This window comes from Balaenoptera acutorostrata, chromosome 9, assembly GCF_949987535.1.
Source record: "Balaenoptera acutorostrata chromosome 9, mBalAcu1.1, whole genome shotgun sequence".
Taxonomy (NCBI): Eukaryota; Metazoa; Chordata; class Mammalia; order Artiodactyla; family Balaenopteridae; genus Balaenoptera; species Balaenoptera acutorostrata.
Window position 1 is genome coordinate 41,404,311 of NC_080072.1, and position 22,308 is coordinate 41,426,618.

The 22,308-nt window shown below is 36.6% G+C and overlaps 1 protein-coding gene across 19 annotated transcripts in view; it reads left to right on the forward strand.

Moving 5' to 3' along the window:
• SOX6 (SRY-box transcription factor 6) overlaps positions 1 to 22,308 on the forward strand; it is a 640,888-nt gene that overhangs the window by 603,885 nt on the left and 14,695 nt on the right. For 15 of the 19 annotated variants that reach the window (XM_057553078.1, XM_057553079.1, XM_057553081.1 and 12 more), the window contains 2 exons: positions 18,127 to 18,360; positions 20,891 to 21,107. In XM_057553078.1, coding sequence (XP_057409061.1) covers positions 18,127 to 18,360; positions 20,891 to 21,107 — 451 coding nt within the window. Of the gene's footprint in view, positions 1 to 18,126; positions 18,361 to 20,890; positions 21,112 to 22,308 lie in introns of those variants that run through there. The other 4 variants (XM_057553084.1, XM_007174874.2, XM_007174879.2 and 1 more) reach the window with 2 other exon arrangements.

A 22,308-nucleotide genomic window follows, 5' to 3' on the forward strand; every position in this document is an offset into this window, starting at 1 on the left:
GCTAATTTGGTGGGCTCTTTAAATTCTCTCTGCTTAAGGTCAAGACCAAACTTGAGAACAACCTTTTTTTTCCTTCTTTTCCTTTCCTTCTTTTCAAGTTCTGATAACTGTGCTTCTAACTTATTCACAAAATTCAATAACCGACCAGCTCTCCCCTATTGTCTGTTACTGACTTCCCTATCTTTTTTTTTTCTTTAACTAAGAAATTCTTATCTTTGAATAGCTCCTTCTTTTAGATACACTGTCTCATTTTACTCGATCACTGTTTGTTCACACACACTATCTGTCATTTCATCCTCTTTAGAGGTGGTTGTCTGTAGACTGAGCCACCAGTTCTGATAGCCAGGTCTTTCCAAACAGGATCTATCCCTACTCAGAGTCCCCCAGTCTTTAGTTTCACCCACATGTTCAAGTTATAATTTACCAATTATCTCTTATGTACATAGCACTGTTACGAGCACAGAGAGAAGGATTTTTAAAAGATGGACTATACTGTATTCTTCAAGAGCTAGTAATGTAGTTGGGATAATAATATTAGCATACACAGAAAGCAGAACAACCTAAGGTGTTATATGTTATAGTACATCATTAGAGAAACAGAAAAGAGTGCTATTTAGAAGAGGAACCTACAGTGCTTTGTTGACAGCCATGATTCTGGAAGGTCTGATAGAAATATAGCTGGAGATAAGCCTAGGTTTGGAAAAACAAAGAGAAGGAGAAGAACTTTCAGTTGAGGGAATAATCCAAGCAGACACAGAAATGGTAAAGTACACGGACATTCACAAGGAGGTTCCAGAAAGGAAGAGTCACTTCTCATCTCTGTGTTCTCCACCAAGCCCAATACAAAGCTTTCCACATATTTATACTCAGTGATTATTTGTTGAATTGAATATGTTATAAAAATAGCTGGGTTCCATATTGTGGAGGGCCTTGAGAGTCAGGCTGAGGAATTTGGACTTTGCTAGCAACTAAAAAGGCATTAAACTTTAGTTGTTCAAGATTGACTTAGATTATGTATAGAGGTTAAAAATAATGGAAAAGCAGAAATTAGGTTGGTCTTGGTGGTCTGTTAGTCTCTTTATTCCTCTGTTCTCTTTAATGTCCTTTCAGAGGGGCTATTCAATGGCTGTCTTTTCATATTACATCATGGGAGAGCTGAGTAGGTGTTAGGAGGGTTTTTATTCAAGTCATTTTAAAAATACCTCTTTTCCTCCTGGGTATAATACTCATTTACATATGATTTCACTTTGTCTGCTGTGACTGTTCGATGCCTTACAGATCAGTCTTGTACTTTTGCCTCTCACTAGAGGAGAGTGATCTTTTTAAAATGATTTTGTTCAGTGGATATTTACCCTTAGACATGATGTCCCAAATTAGGTCATGGTACCAGAGGGAAGAGATTGTGTAAGAACCCATCGATATTTGCGTTATACTGTAAACTGTTACATTTAGGAGTAGGCTGTAAAAAGTAACTCTGAACTAAAACTTAATATCCCAAGTCACAGCCCTGGAGAGAAGAATTTCATAAGCAGTATATTCAACCATTTAAAATTTTTACTAAAAATGAAAATTGCTCCTTACTGGCTTATGTATATTTACTTTCATGGCAGAGAAATCACTTCATGCTTCTTCAATATACGCTGACTTTTCACTGGGAAGGTTGATCCTGCATGAGGACAGAATGAGAAATGATAACAGCAGCTATTCCATGCTGCAGAGTCACAGAACTGCTGGTAGAGGAGAAAGGAAAAACAATTGTCAAATGTCCCTGAAACTTCCCTGCCCTTTATTTATTATACAGTCAGTAATCCTAATTCTTTGTTATTCCAGTGAGTCCTTTATAAAAACCTGGTCTATAAGTTCTCAAGATAATGGTTTCTTCTTTTTTTTTTCTTTTTTTCTGTCTTGGACTGAGCAGCATAGTCTGGTTACAGGCCCCACAGGTGGGAACTGGGGAGGTGTGAGATGGTCTTTTTGATTGTGTCTTAATGCATATTCGATACATTTTAGTTCTATATCATAGGGACACTCTTGAAATATATTTTTAGCTTTGGGTCAGAAAAGAGGCTCCATTAAGTAGTAAATTGCACTCTCCAGCTAAGGGCTCATTTTATAACTACACTGAAGGACAGGACTGTGCAGTATAGGAAGTATCACCCAGGTATGGGGAAAGACTAGAAAGGGAACAAATATGAGTTAAGCACCTGCTATGTTCCTGGTACTAGAATAGACATTCTACTACCTCTACTGCCATTACTACTGCTGTTTCTAAAGGCAGATACTGTTTAATGAGTGGGTACTGGGTTCCAGTCACTGCTAGGAAATTTATGTTCCCACTTAATCCTCACAAGGATCCAGACAAGCAGAAATTATTAGCTCTCTCTTATAAGGAGATGAAACTGTAGTTTAGAGAAGGGAAATAATTTACCCAAGGTTACCTAGGAAAGATCAAATCAAAATTCAAACCCACATCTGTCTAACTGCATAGCATCTGAGCCACACTGACTCCCATTTTTCTCCAAGATGAGCTGATTCAGTTGGTTGCCTTTGTTGAAGTAGTTTTTTCCTCTTGGTTTTCATTAAAAAGCAGAAAAATTTAATGAGAAATAGAAACCTGTGAAAGTTGTTTTTTTTTTTTTTTTCAATCTTTCAAACCACACAAATATTAAGTACCTTTCAAATACTTTCACCAGATTCTCAGGGCAACTAAGTTTTGATAGACTACAAAATTGAGTTGACTACCCCAAATCCTTGTGCCCTCTCCTTCTCACACTTTTTTTTTTTTTTTAATTATTATTTATTTATTTATTTATTTTTGGCTGTGTTGGGTCTTCGTTTCTGTGCAAGGGCTTTCTCTAGTTGCAGCAAGCGGGGACCACTCTTCATCGCGGTGCGCGGGCCTCTCACTGTCGCGGCCTCTGTTGCTGCGGAGCACAGGCTCCAGACGCGAAGGCTCAGTAGTTGTCGCTCACGGGTCCAGTTGCTCCGTGGCATGTGGGATCTTCCCAGACCAGGGCTCGAACCCACGTCCCCTGCATTGGCAAGCAGACGCTCAACCACTGTGCCACCAGGGAAGCCCCCCTCTCCTTCTAATACTGTCTATTTCTATATCCCTAACCTTAAAAAAATTAGTTTCTACTGCACCTGTGATCTGTATCCCTCATTCTAGTAAAAGGCAGATTCCCTGGGACAAATTAATTTTAAATTTAATTAATTAATTAAATAATTAATTAAATTAATTTTGTTAATTAATTTTGTTAAGAGTTTTTAATCTAAGTCTGGATACCATTGAAACAATTCAGCTGACCATTTTAGAAATTTACTTTGATGGCAAGTGTGAAACTTTGGGAATAGTTACATTTGAGTTCATTGTGATTTTGCCATTTACTAACTATGAGATTTGGGCAATTTAACCTCTCTAACCTCAGACGTGGATTAGATGATCTTTAATATCCCTCTCATGTTAAAATTCTCTAATTGTATGAGCATGTTTTATCCATTTCATGTTGACTCTATCTAGGGAAGGTCCCATCATATGCCTATTTGAATATATACTTCAGTTGTATATTTTTACACAAACCCGAGAGCATTAGAATAGCTTTCAGATTTAATATTTTCAAAAAGCTCCAACTTGCCTTATCATCCTTTCAGGATTTCCCCGGAAGTGGGAGGCCAGGATTTCAGATTTGTACAGTGTGGAAAGTCAATAAAAGAAGTAAGATTAGAACCAATGATCTCTGACTTCCAAACAACTGTGGGTACATTTTCCCATTAAAGCCATTTTTATTTTATAGAGGGTTCAAGTAAGGCAAAGTACTTAACAGAATGTAAGAAATAAATGGGATTTATACAAAATCTGATTTCAGAAATTCCCAGGTTCTAATGCAACATGTAGACATCTGACTCTCACTCTAAAATTTTCACTGTCGAAGATGTCAAATGCTCTCTGCTATGACATTTGAGTACTTACCTTATGCCAGCTTATGCACCAGACCCTAGCGAAGCAGTTATGAATAAGACACAGTGTTGTTCCTGCCCTTTTAAGGTGCATAGTCTAGTGAAGAAGGTGGGCAGATACAACTGGCAATTTGGATAAAATATAGCAAATGTAAGATAGAGGCAGGCACAGGGTGCTGTGGGAGCCTAAAATACTTAGCCCAACCTGACAAACCGGGTAAGACTGTCTGGGCAAGATGATCCCTGACATGAGTCAAAGAATGAGTTGACTGCAAGATGGAGAAGAAATTCCAGGAAAAGGGAAAGCATGGACTCCTAGTATAAAACAACATGGTATATAGAGAACCGGAAGTAGTTCAGTATTATAAAGCAAAAGATTTTCAAGTAGAGTAGCTAGAGATGAAACTAGAGACATAGTAGAGAGCCAGGTCATGGAGAGCCTTGAATACCATACTAAGGAGTTTGGACTTCATCTTTTGGGCATTAGGGAGCCATTGAAGACTTTAATATAGGAGTGCTCTGGTCAGAATTGCATTTGTGATGGATTACCCTGGCTGAAATTAGGAAGAGGTATTTAAGTAGAGACTGGGGACTCAAAATTGGAAATAAAATTCAGCTAGAAGGCTGGTATTTAAAATAGTCCACCAGAGAGAATGAGGCCAAGGCAATTGATGAGTGATAAGGGTGGAAATGAGAGGATGGATTTAGTAGTATCTTTGTTAACTAACTCTGAGATTTGCTTCATCTTGGTTTGTGCTTCTTAATTTCATGTAGAGTCTATGGTAGTATATTGAGTTGGATGAAGCCAGAAGCTGCTGAGCAACATGAATTATTTAGTCTACCAGCTTTTCACCAGCCTCTGTATTCTCCAAGGGAATCTGCTTGAATCTGAGACTGGTTCTCCTGAAAACTTAGGGAGCCAGAACCTATTTTTGTCTTATTTCCTCCACAGTGGTCTCTGGTTCAAACTTAAATAATGCCTTTCTGCCTGGACTCAACAGCTTGTAAACCCTCTCCTGTGCATACAAATAGCAAATAGATAATAAGTAGAGTATTTGATGTTCTGTGCTACTTTCAGGTCATTAAAATAAAGAATCACATAAGTTATCTCAGTTGCCCTAGGATCCTGTAGTTGAAATAAGATAAAGGGCTCTGTTGAGCTGTCTGTGTAAAGCAAATATAACTTGAGAATTAAAAAAAAAAAAAAAAGAAAGTAAACATGGGCAGCAAAACTGCAAGCAGGAGACCCTTGAAAACACAGCCTGGTGTATCACTGGTTAGAATTTCCTTCATTTTGCAAAGCCACGAGCCACATGCATCAGCTCACCACAAAGTCATTAAGCCTTTTTAAGCTCAGATGAAAAACATTAACAAATACCACAAAAGGCTTTAGTATAGGCCCTTTGTTCACTCACATATGGCACTTTATAACTCCTGCGCCACTCTGGTCGTGGTGTTTGTTTAAGCTGCCTCCATCAGGCTGGTCCTGAAAGAACAAAAGACATCTTGAGCAATCCTAAGCAGGAAATGGGCTAATCTAAACATGGTTTGTGACACTTTAAGTAGAATAGAAAGGGGAGGGATTGATTAGTCATTAATGTCCAATTGGCTCCATATGGATGTTGCAATAATAAAGCCCTTTTTCAGAGCAGTAGCAGAGTTATTGAATTAGAGGTTTATGTTTCCTCAGAGCTGACCTTAGGGAATTCCCTTTTGGTTCTTCTTGTTGATCTTTTAAAGAGAATGGAGTTTCCAATAGGAAAAAATAGAAGCCTTTTCTACAATAGCACTTGCTCATAATCCTGCAACCAAGGAATGCATTAATTTAGCATTGTTTTAATCCCTGCTGTAATTTCACTCCTTAGTGCTTTCTTTGCATGCTCTTGCATCTTTGGACCAATTAGATAGTGGCATGAACATCATAATTGGTAATAGACTCCTTTAATGTGCTTGACAGTGCAGGGAAATGGCATCCTTACAGGGGGAAAGCAATGTTCCAGCCAAGGAATGGTGGGCTTTGAGATTCAGAGTTATTTCATGTCACTGAATAGTGCCTGGGGTAGCTTTGGTGTAGGAGAAATGCACTAGACTTAAAGTCAGAAGACCTAGGTTCTAGATCTGGCTCTGTTCCTTGTTAGCAATATACTAGCAGCTGGTTATTTCAGAGGCAGGTAACTTACCTCTCTGAGCCTTGGTTTCCTCATCTATAAAGTGAAGTGAATATATTTACCCTCTTACGCATTTCAAAGGATTGTAAGGAGGATTGAGATAATGTATTTACTGAAAGCACTTTGTAAATGTTATTGTAGGTAAAATTCCTTAGTACACGTGGTGTTTCTATTCTGGAAACTGATCTCTGGTCTAGACTATTGAAAAACATAAACTGTTCTTTAAAAGAATTACTTTGGTACTCTAATTAGTGAAATGTCTGTTTCCAAATTGTCCAGCGGAATTTTTTCTTTATGTGTACACTATATATGTTTATATCTCTATCTCTATCTATCATCTATCTATCTAATTTATTCAGTAAATTTCATGGTATAGATAAGTTCAATACTTGAGGTAAGTAGGGCATTTGAGGTAGGTAGGGATTAAAGAGGCTTAAAATGAAAATAAGGAAATGAAAATTTTCCTATGGCTTTCCCCTGCATTGAAGAATGCAAATGAAGAATTAACACTTTAATCAAAGTACCACAGGTTATTCATCTTTTGTTGCTGTACCTCTGATTCCTTTTTTTTCTTTAACCAACCTCTAGTTCAGAAGAACTATGCATCCATATTTTGCATTTGATGTCTTTAAATCATGACACCCATCAGTAAGTCATTCTTTGCTAACCTATCTAGCTAATCCTCTATAAAAGACAGAGCTCAAACCGTACTCTTCCACTGCTGGTATCCCTCCTTCTCTGAAGATGAACACATCAGTTCTCTAATGATTAAGGTTCTCGCTCAACCATGGAATGTATTTTCCTGCCAAGTAAACCACTGGGATAGCCAAATCATCCATCTCTTTTATTTTCCAAGAAGAAATCAAATTTGAATTTCAAGTAGCCTTCTTATAATGAAAGTAAGTTCACATTCTGGCAGTAAGTCGGAGTGCAAAGTTAGCAGAACTTCCATAATCATAGACAGACAGCTGTCAGCCATCCCTACAACGTAGTGAATTAGACCTCTACAATATTAAGATACATTTGGTGGAATAAACTTGGTGAAAAAAATCCAACCTATGTCATATTAATAACTTCCTCCTTTCCTAATTTTTCATGTCTGCTTCTAATATTCCTTCATCTTCTACATTTTTGTTTCTGATGCACTCATGATCATTTTCTCTGTTAACTCAAATGTGTCATGTAACTCTTTCAAAATCCCACAGGAGAAAATTAACTCTTCTGTTGATAGACTCAAGTAGTCTAAAATAGTGTGATTGTCAAGGACCCAATGGTGTATATTATATTTGTCTCTTTTTATTAGTAAGCAACCAATTGTAGCATTTTTGCCCCTTTTAATAATTCTTTTTGCTAAATGAGACTCTTTTTTTTTTTTTTTGAGTTCACAATGGCCTGAATATGCCACACACTCAGGTTTACAGAGAAAAGAATCTTTCAGAAAAATATCACTTACGTTCGTTTGTTTGGTTTCCTGTTTTACTTTGGTACTTTTGTTTTTACCTTTTTTGAACTAAGCACTGAAATAGTTTTATTTTGGATAGTATCCCATTGTATGTATATACCACAGTTTGTCCATTTTCCAGTTATTCTCAGCCTTTGGTTATTCTGAATAAAAGTGCTATTATATTCTGAAAAGTTCTCATTTGTTTTGGGTAAGTATTTAGGAATGGAATTGCAGGTCATCGATGAATGTGTATTTTACTTTAAAAGAAACTGCCAAGCTGTTTTCCAAAATGGTTATGCCACTTTACACTTCTACTACCAATATGTTTGAGTTCCAGTTGCTGCATATCCTTGCCAACATTTAGTGTTGTAATCCATTCTAGTGGGTGCAAAATGGCATGTGGCTTTAATTGCCTTTTCCTGATGACTAATGACATGTAATACCTTTTCATGTGCTCAATGGCCATAACTGTATCTTCTTCTGTAAGGTTTTTTTATGAGTCTTTTTGCCTATTTTTAAATTAGATTGTTTACTTTTTGTTTTTGGTAGAAGTTCTTTATATATTCTTGATAAAAGTCTTGTCAGACGTGTATTTTTCCCCAGTCTGGGCCTTAACATTTCATTTTCTTAACAATCACTTTTGATAAGCAGAGTCTTAATTTTGATAAAGTTCAATTTATTATTTTTCTTGTATATTTAGTGCTTTATCTGCCATATCTAAGAATCTTTGCTTACTACAGGGTCACTAAAATATTCTCCAAGATATTCCTCGAGGAGTGTTATAGTTTTTCCTTTTGTTTTAAATTATGATTCACCTCAATTAATTGTTGGGTGTAATGTGTGTTAAGAGGTCAAAGTTTACTTTTTTCCCCATATTTGTCTACTTGTTCTAGCACTGTGTGTTGAAAAAAATGATCATTTTTAATAGCCTAAGTCTTTATTGAAAATTGACCATATATGTGAGGAGGATTTAATTCTAGACTGTCTATTCTGTTCCACTGATCTATTTGTCTATTCTTTTTTAAAAATTTTTATTGTAGTATAGTTGCTTTACAGTGTTGTGTTAGTTTCTACTGTACAGCAAAGTGAATCAACTATACGCATACATATATCCCTTCTTTTTTGGATTTCCTTCCCATTTAGGTCACCACAGAGCATTGAGTAGAGTTCCCTGTGCTATACAGTAGGTTCTCATTAGTTATGTGTTTTATACATAGTGTATATGTGTGTGTATATATATATATACGATATATATGTATCGATAGTGTATATATGTAAATCCCAATCTCCCAATTCATCCCACCCCCACCTTTACCCCTTGGTATCCATACATTTGTCCTCTATGTCCGTGTCTCTTTTTCTGCTTTGTAAATAAGATCATGCATTCCAATTTTTTCAGATTCCACATATATGCGTTAATATAATACATTTGTTTATTCTTTTAACAATCCCACACTGTCTTTATTACTCTAGTTTTTACAATGTCACAAAGTATTTTTTACTGTAAGTCTTGAAATCAGGTAGTTTGAATCCTCCAAATTTCTTCAAGTTTGTTTTGGATGTTTTTACTGCTTTATTTTTCATATAGTTTTAAAAATCATCTTGTCAATTTCTAAAAACAGTCTTTTGCAATTTTAATAGGATTGGGTTGAATCTATAAATAAATTTGTAAAGAATTGACATCTTAACAATATTGAGTCTTCAGATCCATGAACATGTTGTATTCCTCCATTTATTTAGGTTTACTTTATTGAACTCACAAATGTTATATTGTTTTCAGTGTAGAGGTCTTGCACACTTTTTTGGTTAAATTTATTCCTAAGAATTTTATTTTCTGATGCTATTGTGAATGTAAACTTAAGAAATTATTTTTTAAATTGCTGCTAGTATATAGAAGTACAGTTGATTTTTATACTTTTATATTGTATATTGCAATAATGGTAAATTTACTTTTTAGTTCTAGTAATTATTTTGCAGATTTCTTAGGATTTCTATGTAAACAATTATTATCTATGAATACACATAACATTACTTATTATTTTCCATTTTGCATGCTTTTTATTTCTTTACCTGCAGAAGAATGTTGATTAACAGTGGTAAGAGTGGACATCCCTTGCCTTGCTCTTCATCTTGGAGGAAAGCATTCAGTAGTTCACTATTAAGTATGATGTCCTACAGGTTTTTCTTAAAAGTTCTTTATCAGATTGAGGAAATTCCTATCTATTATTAGTTTCCTGAGAGTTTTTGTCATGAATGGGTATTGCATTTTGTCAAAACCATCTTCTGAATCTATTGTGATGATCATGTTTTTTCCCCTTTGTTTTGTTAAATTACATTGCCTGATTTCAAATATTAAATTACTATTACATTTTTAACTTCATTTATCCTGAGATAAATCGTACTTGGTCATGTTTTATTATCAATTTTACATATTACTGGGTTTAATTTGCTAATATTAAGAATTTTTGCACTTATGTTCAAATCTCTGTCAGGGTATGCTGTTACTTCATAAAATGAATTTGGGAAGTATTCTTTCTTCCTCTACTTTCTTAGTTTGTGTAAGACTACTATTAGTTTTTCCTTAAATGTTTGGAAGAATTTACCAGTGAAACCATTTGAGATTGGAGTTTCCTTTGTGGGAAGGTTGTTGGCTATAAATTGAATTTCTTTATTAGCTATAGGAGTATTCAGACTTCTTATGTATTCTTGAGTGAATTTTAGCAGTTTGTGTCCTTCAAGGAATTTGTTCTTTTCATCTAAGTTGTCAAATTTATTGGAATTAAGTTACTCACAATATTTGCTTTCTATCCTTTTAAAGTGAATAGTATCTATAGTGATATCCCCTCTTTCAATCCAAATATTGATATTTTTGTTTTCCCTTTTTGTAGATCAGTCTCACTAGCGGTTTATCAATTTTATTGATCTTTTCAGATTACCAATGTTCGGCTTTGTAAATTGTTTCCTATTCATTGATTTCTACTCTTTATCCATTCTGAAAATCTGCAATTTTAACTGGATTATTTAATTCATTTATATTTAATGTAATTATTAATTTTGATGGGATTAAGTCTTGCAATTTGCTGTTTTTCTATTTGTTCCCTCAGTTTTTGGTTTTCTGTTATTCCTTTTTTTCCTTTTGCTTAATTGAATCCTTTTTCTAAGCTACTATTATGAAAACTTTTTTTTTTTTTAGGGCAGTTTAAGTTTCACAATAAAACTGAGGGAAAGATAGAGATTTCCCATATGCTCCCTGCCTTCACACATGCATAGCCTCTCCCATCATCAACATCCCACCAGAGTGGTACACTTGTTATAATTGATGAACCTATGTTGACACATCATAACCACTCCAAATCCATCATTTATATTAGGGTTCATTCTTGATGTTGTACATTCCTTGGGGTTGGACAAATGTAGAACATGTATCTATCATTATGGTATACAGAGTGTTTTCATTGCCCCCAAAATCCTCTGTGTTCACCTATTTATCCCTCCCTCCCCTTTACAACCACTGATCTTTTTACTGTTTCCTTCTGAATCCTCTTTTTAGTCTTCCATTTGAATTACTGTACTGGTGTTTTAGCTATACCTCTTTGTATTTTTTAAAAAATTGTTTTTTCTAGATTCACTGTTCATTCTTAATTTGAATATCCTTACAGTTAAAATTATACTACTACTCATAAAATAAAGCAACATTTAACATTTACTACCTTTGTCCTTTGTGCCAGTGTGCTATTTTTCTCATGTGTTTTACCTCTTCATATATTATAAATCCCATGATGCAATGTTGTATTTTGTATTAAATAGTCCCTTGTCTTTTAAAAACATTAAACAATCAGCTGTTTATTATGAAATCCAGAGAAGAAAAAAAGTTTCTTAATTTAGTCACATATTTATCATTTTCAATGCTCTTCTTTTCTTCCTATATACCTAAGTTTCCATCAGATGTTATTTCTCTTCATCTTGAATAATTTCCTTGAATGTCTCTTTTGGTATGGGTCTGCAGGTAATGCATTCTCTCAGCTTTTGTCTGAAAATGTATTTTACATTCATTTTTGAAGCATATGTTCATTGGATAAGACTACATTGATTTTTTTTCCTTTAGCAGTCTAATGATATTCCATAGGCTTCCAGTCTTCATTGTTTCTAATGAATAATCAGCCATAATTTGCATTATTGTTTCATTGTATATATTATGTGTCCTTTTTCTCTGGCATTTTCCATTTGTCTTTGGTTTTCAGCAGTTTGACTAGTGTTTAGGTATGGTTTTCTTTGTATTTATTCTGCCTGCATTTGTCTGAATGTCTTGAACCTGTAAGGTGATGTTTCTCACCAGATTCGGGTAATTTTCAGCCCGTGTTAATTCAAATATTTTTCAGTCATGATTCTCTCTCCTCTCTTTCTAGAACTCCAGTTACACTTAGGACGATATATTGTTTTACATATTGCAAAGTCTCTGCTTACTTTTTCAGCTTTTTTTCTTTCTGTTTTTGAGACTAGCTAATTTCTTTTGATGTATTTTTAAGGTCATTGACCCTTTATTCTGCACTTGAAAATGCTATGAACTCCATTCAGTGTATTTTCATCTCAAATACATCTTTCAGTTCTAGAATTTCCATTTTTCATTTTATAGTTTCATTTCTCTGCTGAGTTCCCCCATTTATGCATTAATTATGATATTCTTTTCCTTTATATCCTTAAACATATTTTTAATGGCTACTTTAAAGTCCTTGTTTGCTAATTACACTGTTTGAGCCATTGCAGTTTCTTTCTGTTGATTTTTTTTGGGGGGGGGTGTCTCTGGGTCACATTTTCCTAGGTGTTTGCACAACTAGTGTTTTTTTTTTTATTATACATTGTACAGTGTGGATTATAAATTGTAGAGACTCTGGCTTCTATTATCTTCCTCTGTTAAGAATGTTTATTTTTGTGCTAGGAGGCAGTTAAAATACTTGCTGGTCCCATTGAACTTGTGGAGGCTTAGCTTTGCACTGTTAGGTAGTGACTGTTTGAGTTTTGTCTTCAGTGCTAAGATGAATCCTTAGTCTTGGCATACAGTCTTTATTCCTAAAGAGTGGTCGCTCTGGGGTTTCAGTGGAAAGCCTGAATTTTTCATGAATACTTTCTAACTTTGTAGGATTCAACTCCAAATTCTGTTTCCCTTGCAGTGGGCATCAGCTGAAATTTCTGCTCAGATTTTTCAGATATACAGCCCTGGTTTCCACCAGAATCATTGAAGTCATCCCTATACATGTGAAGTTCAGGTGTCAGGCACTCAGAAGCCTCAAACTGTCTCTTCTGATACATTAGGCCAAGTAAGACTGACTTTCTGTTTGCATTCTAGCCACTCCATGCTACTCAGACTGGGGAGTGTCTTCATGGAAAAACTATGAAAACAGGGGGTTTACTCAGTGACATTTCTTTCTTTCTAAGATTGAATCCTCTGCAGTTTCTTCTTAATTTTGGTAGATCTCAAGTACCTTCAACTGGTTGTTTTTTTCATATTTTCTCCAGCATTTATAATTATTATCTGCTTGAAAGTTAGTCTGATATACGTTATTCTGCCATTACCAGAACTGGATCCCAGAAGAGAATCTTTTGTGCTATATTTTACTTATATTACATTCATTCTGTCTGACAAAATGTAAGTTTTAATGGGCCTGTGAGGAGGTATTTATTCACCTTATTTTTCGGTATTCTTTATTGCCAATTCACTGGTAATCATTGAGACTATTCAGTCGTAATTTCTCATTTAGCTTCCATTTTGATCTCTTGTAGAACACATTTGTTCATGTCACTACCCTGCTTTTTTATAATAAAAACCTTAAAGACTTCTTGGCTTTGAAGTCAAGGTACTTAGCAATCTTGCCCCTACTTACTTTCCAAATTTAATCTCTTGGTATTCCCCTATTTTTAAAAAAAAAACTCAAGCCATAGCCAGATTCTTTTTATTCCCTAAAACCCTCTGTGCTTTTGTTATAACTCTGTGCCTTTATATTCACACATTCTCCAACCTAGAATGCTTTCACACTCATACCTGCCGGTAAATTCTTACTCTTCCTTTAAGATACTGCTCAAGCAGTACTTCCTCTCTGAAGCTTCCGCGTTATTCATATCTGTCCACTCCAACAACGTTAATAGCTTCCCTTCTCTGCTTTCATAGTACCTTGAAATTACCCATGTTAGCACTTACACTGTTTTGTAATTTTCTATTTATGCATCTGTTTCCCACCCTGGACCAAATTCCTTAAAAACAAGGCACATGTGTTATTTATCTTTGTATACTCCATCACAATGCTGGGTACATCTGAAATTTGTCAGAAGTGTTTGCTGAATTGATGCATAAATAAATGATTCCTAAGCACATTATAGAATTTGCTAGAGTTCCTCCTTAGGGAGAACTTTATATATGCACAAATCCACACAAAACGCTTACTCATTCACTCACATAACCCTTGGCATTTACCCAGGAAGGGGGCCTCTCTAGGATTAGTTCAGGACCATTGCCATAGGCTATGATGGTTAAACTGGCCTTCTTTCCAGCCCACCTGGAACAACTCAACTTTCTGTATTCTCTTTCAATCGTTTAAATCACAGATCCCTAAGAAAGTTTTTGCCTTGTCAGTTTCTGTTTTTTCCTCATAGACTTCTTTTTTCATCTAACTGAAAGTTTGCCTTTACACAGACTGTGATATGGGAGATGAAGGATGAATTAAACTCAGGGAAATAGAGAGACCAGGAATTCCTGGAGTAAAGGGGACCAGTGCTTTCCCTTGTTGCCTAGTGTGGTACTGTTGACCTTCCGTTATTTAGGAATGGTGTTGCTGGTAATTAAAGACTCTTAGGTCAGCTGGAAAGCAGTAGTCTCCAAGTACATAGCTGTAGGTCTAGGCTGCTTCCAACTGCTTTCCATGAGAAGACATATTATGAACATTGAACTCACAAATGATTCCTCTGCTATTAAAAGTAAAAGAATCTGCCTCTTAGAATTATGAGCAATTCCGTAGGATAACTCTGGATTCTGCCAGAGAGCATTGGCTACTTTAGAATGAATTGCCTCCCCCCCACCCCTTTTTAACTTGATGTTATTTCTGAAAATAAATGAGCAGCATGAAGTCATATTTGATATGTAGATTCTAAAGTTAATTATAGCAGAAAGTCAATTTTAGGCTTCAAATATTCAGACTAATAGCATACCTTTTAAAAATAATTCTATATTATTATATAGAATTTTCCTTATCTGTTTAAAAGGGATTTCCTAAAATACAATCTCTTTTTAAATTTCTGAGTTTATACACATATATACAGTCATATGTATTTTTATTGCTACAACAATAATTCCCTCACCAGTTTGTTTCATGAAGCAGTTTTGGGAAGTTAAGGAACACTTTCTAAATATTCTTTTGATGTTATGGCCCCTTTATATTTTCTTAAAATTCTGACTCTGATCATGTATCAGATCCAATTTAAAAGTAGTTTCAAAACTTTTGGTCTCTCTGGATAAGTCTCTTCTTCTTCCCAAATCTTGGTTCATTAATACAACATTTCTAGTTTTAATTTGGAATGTCCCATTCATTTTGCAGTTGACTCTGCTTGGGAGAGAGAAAAGGAGACAAGAAAAAAACCATGTGCATACACCCTGGTGTTTTCTGTTTTCCCTTTCTTAATTCACATTTTTATACTATGTACTGTACTTGAATTTCTCAATTTCTGGGAGTATTTCTTGTGAGACTAGAGATCTGCTGTGTAATTAATTCAGTGTCAGTGTCATGTAAATAATATGTACTATGGGAGGACAGACAAGGTCAGTGTAGGACAGTTGGTAGGGTGGGACCTGAACTCTATTCCTTGGAGAGGGTGGAATTTAGTCAGGTAGAAGTGAGTAGGAAGGATATGTTAAGACTACAGTATGGAATGAGAGGGAGAGAGATTGGGTTAGGTATGGACATGTCTGGGAGAATCAATTGGTATGGAGTAGAAGATCTACTAAAACCAGAGTCTAAAAATCTACGATGATCAGTCTGTAGGAGATTAAAACTGCCTGTTAACAATGAAATACATCTTGTAAGTGAATAAATAAATGGAAGCTGGCTATTTGGTGTTGCTAGAGGTGAAGAAAAGCTATGACAGTAAAAGCAGATCTCAAATGTTAATCACCTGTAGCATAGTCGTTAACTTAGAATAATATTGAAATGTTTTTGCATCTGACATTCTCCACAAGCCTGTCTCCTTTTATATGTATGCATGCAAGTATATAAATTGCTGAATTCATGTCAGTTGTAAAGTAATGGCACTGAGGGCATCATAAATTACCATGGTGATCCTCAGGAGAAGACACTGTCGTATCTGAATGAGTGTTTCACTTCCAGAGTAATGTATGCCTTCATCTGGCCCAGCAGTCAGCATATTGCCCTGTGTTGATGGATATTGTCAGCTGGAAGCTACACTACATTTCACTGCACAATAAACATGGCTGTCAAACCCATATAAAGTGAAATCAATTTATCCTGTATGGTCAGTGCATTTTAAATGAAATTAATGTACTGTGGGTATGGTGGCAAAAAGGTAGCATATTAGTTATGCATCTTGGGATCTGAGACTTTTCATGTAAGGGATCAGTCTGTCTAGTCGGCCTAAAAGAAAGCCTGTTTATAAAATATTTTATTTTGCATGGTCTTCAGAAATGGGCCCCTCTGCCCTTCTTCATGTTCAGAAAAGAATTGACAATATTAGCCAGTTCAGCCCTTTTATTCTGTCTTTTGTTTGCAATAAATGATGACCATATTTGCCAAATAATAGTGTACTTTAATGTTCTAATTTATTCCTAGCTTTGACACAAACAAATTTCTACTTAATCAAGGTAGCTAGAAATAGAGTAGAAGGGCAGAGATGGATTGGGTCATGTTGTTCCTGTATAATCACTCCACTGAGCTGAAAGGATTTACTTTTTCCAAAATGTAGAGATGTAGGTTTTAATGTATATTTTGCTTCTAAACTTTTGGGAGTAGGCTTTCCTGTTTGTGCAGTAGAAGCCCTGGCTGAGGCCATCAGTCCAACTTTACATTTAACTGTAGGGGTTCTCAATCTATAGGGAGATATATAGTAGTTGCCACCTGTAAAGCACACATCAGTGTATCATGCTGGTAGGGGGTATGAAAGCAAGCAAGAGCTATGTTCATTCATTGATTCATTTATTCAACCATTCATTAATTGCATGTATTTTACTAACTGAAACTCTGTATGCCATGTGCTTTATTGGAACCTAGGGATACAGCAGTGAAGGAGAGCCAGTTCCTGCCATATCCTCAAGAAGGTTTCAATCTAGTAGGTTACTGTGGTCACTTCTTTGGAAACTATAAAATGTCAGGAATTTAGACATAGTTTCATAGGGGATGTTAAAGAACTACCCTCACACAGCAGAAAAATATATCAGGACCCTTGAAATGACCGCCTTTTAGTCTACTACTTTTGCATATGAGTTGAAAACTGAACAATCCTTTACTTAATAAGTATTTGAGTATCTATTACATGGAAAACCCTGGGGATACAAAAATGAGTGCAACATAAACACTAACTTCAGGGGTCTCATATTCCTGGGGATGGAATGGAAATATTAGAGAGAGATAGCCACATAAGCACGTAATTTCTCTGGAGCATGTAACATTGAAAGAAAGAGGAATGAATGCATGCATCCTGGGAGGCATCATTGCAAATGCCCTTCCTTTGGCTTGAATTACCCTTCCCATCGGGTCTTTACTGCCCCCCCCCCAATTCACGTGCTAATTCCTATTCATCCTCCAAGACTCAGCTTAGATGTCACCTCTCCTAGGAGGCATTAGCTCACTCTCCCGTCTACTGGCACCCTCTTGGTGCCCTGTTTACTTCAGTATTAGAGCACTTACCATACACTCTGTTACAATTGTCTGTTTGGGGTCTGTCTCCTCCCTGAACTGTGAGCTCCTTTAAAAGCAGGTGCTGTTTTATTCACTTTTGTATACCTAGCACCTGGCATAAAGCCTAACACATAGTAATTGCTCAGTTAATAGTTATCATTGGATTACTAATTAATTCATGAAACACACCACATTTGAATAGGCCTTAAAGAATGAGTGGGATTTAGCATGAAGAAGTAGAAGGGGCTTCCAGGCAGTGAGGGGAGCACTGGCCAAGGCACAGTACTGCAGAAGAGAGTTCTATTTGGGGTAAGAGATTGTTTGAAGTGGCTGCAATGTTTGGCAAATGAGGCTAAAATGATAGGTAAGAGCCTGCTTTTGAAGGGAGAAATCACGCAGGAAAGGCTACCTGGAATTGATTGTAGTAAAAATGTACTAGGTATATAAAAACATGCAAAATTAATTCTGCCCAGTGTGTCTTTGAGGCCTACCTCAGAAGAGCCTGTAGAACTGTCATCTAAAACTGTCTTCTGCTTCCAACAGTTAATTTAAAAAGAAGAGAAGGGCCTAGGGAAAACAGCTGAACCAGGTGGCAAGCTATGTTAACAGTCTCCAGATAATAATGCTTTGCACCCATCTTGTTCTTCCTGCCCTGACATTACAGGAAGTAAAGCAATGAATGGCTCTGCAGCTAAACTACAGCAGTATTATTGTTGGCCAACAGGAGGTGCCACTGTGGCTGAAGCACGAGTCTACAGGGATGCCCGTGGCCGGGCCAGCAGTGAGCCACACATCAAGCGACCAATGAATGCATTCATGGTTTGGGCGAAGGATGAGAGGAGGAAAATCCTTCAGGCCTTTCCTGACATGCATAACTCCAACATTAGCAAAATCTTAGGTGAGTGCAGCCGCTGATGCTGATCTTCTAACGAGCGGAAAGAAGGGGCCTAATGTGACACCTAAGGGAGACTGTGGTTTGTAGAAGTTAGGTGGAGCTCAGCAAGCTGCCCCAGGAGACTGTCATCATCTCTGCATTCCCCACCCTGCACCGTAGCATTTAGGTTTAGGAGTTAGTACATCCACCAGGTGCCAGGGCAGGACTGACTAAAAACTTATTTTAGAGACAAAACTATTTATTGTATGTGTTAATAGGGCAACTCTGAGAGGTCACTGCAAAATAAGAATCATGGAGACAAGCTTTACCTCCTTTTCTTAATTCAGTCTTTTAAAATCCGTAAGTTGCTGTGGAACCCTGGAAACACTCACAGACCCTACAGTTTTCTGCTTTAGAATTCTTGGGCTCATATGTCCCTCTGAAAGAACTCACCAAGGGCTAGGGGTGAGCCCCCAAATAGTGTGAAATTTATGGAGTGTAGAACAGTGCCTCTAATGATAACTTTAAAACTTGTAAAATAAAACTACATTTACTTTAATAAGATATGACTAGTTCAAATTTCATAGCAGTGAGTTGAACACAGAGACCACAGGGCAGAGGCCCATTTTGTGGTAACTTGCCAGAGTGATTCTCCCGTTTCTCCGGATTAAACTCAAGCCTTGTTCTATTAGTGTAAAGCTTGCCTAGTGCAGATTATACAGTTTGGAACTATTGTGCTTAACATATTGAACGTATTTTATTCAACATGCAGCATTACAGTCAACATGTTTCCTCTTTAAAAAGAAAAAACACAGAAGGCACTGTTCTATTTAAGCTGTCATGATGTGACAAAATCTCAAAGGCAGCCGTTTAAGAAGCCGAAAAACATTAGAGACTTAAACTGTGGTTTTCATTTTTTAAATGTTTTGTTCAAAAGCAATAAATATTTAACCTGAGTAAATATCAATGATCTGGACATACACAAATACACATGTTTTGTCACTGTATAAATAATTTAACTTGATTCTGAGACATTTTGAGGCAGCAACCCCTAAGAAAATTTTAAAGATACGTAAGATCAAATAGTGTTGAAATGTTAAAATACAAGTTTTTCCTTTTTTTCTTTTTGACTTTTGAATTTCAAGATGGATACTAAATGTCATTACAGGTAAGTGGGGTTTTATTTTTAGAGTTTCAGAGATATACATAGGGGCATTATTCTTATAAATTTAAATACCTTTCAAACCAAAATGGTCCTAATATATATATTAAAATTTTTTCTAATTAATAGACATTCAAAAGAAAATCATTATTTCTCTGTCCCTAAATTTTGATATCTAACTTTGAAATTTTCCCTTTTTGGCCATTTTATTAGCAGTATGAGTAAGCTCTCCAATGGGCACAGGACCTCTCTGTTTCCATTTTGGCATCTGTGGGGAATCTATATTATTGGTGGGCATTCATGAAAAAAATTAAGAGTATAGTAAGTATATTCATTAAAATGTAAACTTTTAAGCACAAGAATTTTAAGAGCACCAAAAACCTTAACTGGGGCTTTAAGCTGCTGGGAGCCACCCGAACACAGAGAAGCTTGTCCATGTAGACTCTCTACACAACTTTTGCACAACAATCAGGAAAAACAGGAATGGATGTGCTATTAAAACAGACCAGGATATTGCTGGCTGCAGAGAATATTTGTACAACTTTTCCATTTGTTTATGTATGAAAAATCTCCACTGAAGAATAGCTGACATCCAGTCAGCACAGCTGTTACCGCTTTATTCACCAGCGAGACACAAAAATGCAATTTGATACACGTAAAAAAACACATCCCTTCTTCGTCAAGTGTTTAGATAATTCTTTATAAACAATATTAGAGGAGTGAATACTTTTCCTTCTTCCTGTATAAACCATATTAAAAATTTTTGTACTTTCATTGGTATGGTTTTGAATGAATGTTTATAGTATTTGAAAATGGTATATATATATATAATTCCACTGTACCTTCCGGTTCTAAAGCTATAACTTCTTAAGTAGAGTGTAGGCTTTTTAATTACCCTAGGCCAGGGGATACAGTGTGCACCTTAGGTTTTTATATTTGGAAGAATATCAACATCTGCTAACATCTTATCAAAGGACAGCTTCACTAAAGGTGGGAGATGTTTGAATTTCTGGAACCAAGAGAGTTTTTCCTGAGAATTCTATCATACTCCAAAGTGTACTTAGGAAGTTTAGGTTTTTAACCCTAGGCAGATGGATGGGGAAACGACCTTGGTGTAGGAGACGATCTTAAGCAGCAAAGACATGTTTTAAAGCAATATACTTATTGTAGCATCAGCTTTAAGTTATTGAGAGAAATAATATAATAAATGTATCACATCCAAATTATTCTTTGCTCTATAGTCTAAAACACTAGTTGTGTGGCTCGATGGTATGTGGTAATAGGCGCTACTCAGAGCACGGGTGAGTGAAGTGGTGGGAAGGTATATCTAGTTATTTGCCAGGAGTACGTTGCCTTGACCACTTGGGTACTTAAAGCTATTTTTATGTCTAGGGTCTCGCTGGAAATCCATGTCCAACCAAGAGAAGCAACCTTATTATGAGGAGCAGGCCCGGCTAAGCAAGATCCACTTAGAGAAGTACCCGAACTATAAATACAAACCTCGACCGAAACGCACCTGCATTGTTGATGGCAAAAAGCTCCGGATTGGGGAGTATAAGCAACTGATGAGATCTCGGAGACAGGAGATGAGGCAGTTCTTTACTGTGGGGTAAGTGTTCCTGCATTTAACCACCTGGGCTGTCCTGCGGTTGGAAACCACAGGACGGCTACTGGCAGTGTTTTGGGGAAGGAGATGAGGGAAGGGAAGAGGTTGTGACACACCGAAGGGGCCTGTCACTAGCGCACAGCCTTGCAGCATGGCTTCTGCTCAAATCAAAACAAACAGGCGACAGATCACTCCCAAATGATAACCCCTTTCATTGTCTCTCAGACTAATCTAGGATGTCCAGTGCCCACACACAAAGTTTCTGGTAGTTTATTTAAGCAGACACACAGGGAGAAAAAAAGAGTAAAAACTAACCTTAAGAAATCCCCAGAAGCTTTCCAGCTTCTCTGGGTGGTGCTTCTGACTCTAATCACAATAGTCTGCTTTTGTTGTGGGATTTACCACAAGATAATTGGCCTTGACATTGGTTAGAGGACCTCATTTTTGGCATAAGATCCAGAACTCCTGTTGCAGTAAATTATTCTGTGGTAGAAGCAGTAACAATGTGGATTTTCTTGCTTAAATCAGAAACTAGACATGTTTTTGATATCTTCAAGTCTGATTTCATGTCATTTTGTTTAAAAATTAGGTAATAGATTTCTGGTATAAATTTCGACTTGGCTGACTGGCTGTCTGCACTCGAAAGAGGCCTCTTGTAACCACAGTGGTCAGCAGAGCGGGGTGCAGATGTCTGTAGGTTCCAGCATACTCAGACCTAGCAGCACAGGGGTGGCAAACCAGAGGGCCGTCTGGAGGCAGTGGCCTGAGGCAGCTGGCATCAGACTGGGGAGACACTTGGGAAAGGGCTTGAGAGAGAGAAGTGGAGGAAGCAAAAAGGAAGCTGTGTTCACTGTTAACTGGAAGGGGAATTGAGGCGCTGTGTTGTGCCAGGGAAACAAGAAAGCTTCGCTTGGAGGTGAAGGAAAGAGATGCCTTAAAGGAGGAGTAAAGAACCATTTATTTTTAAGGACACTCAGAAAATAACCTCATGAAACACAAGGCTGGTTTCAGAAGCATGTGTTTAAAAACATACAACTAATTTGGAAAAGTAAATAGTCAGAATACAAAAAAAAAAACACAACAAAAATAGGCCAATGAAAGCAGTCTGGGTCACTATACAATACGCTAGAGTGTTCTGGGGAGGAGCATCGGCTTCGGCGTTTGACCACTGAGTTTCAGACACTGTGCGACCTATTTGGGCAAG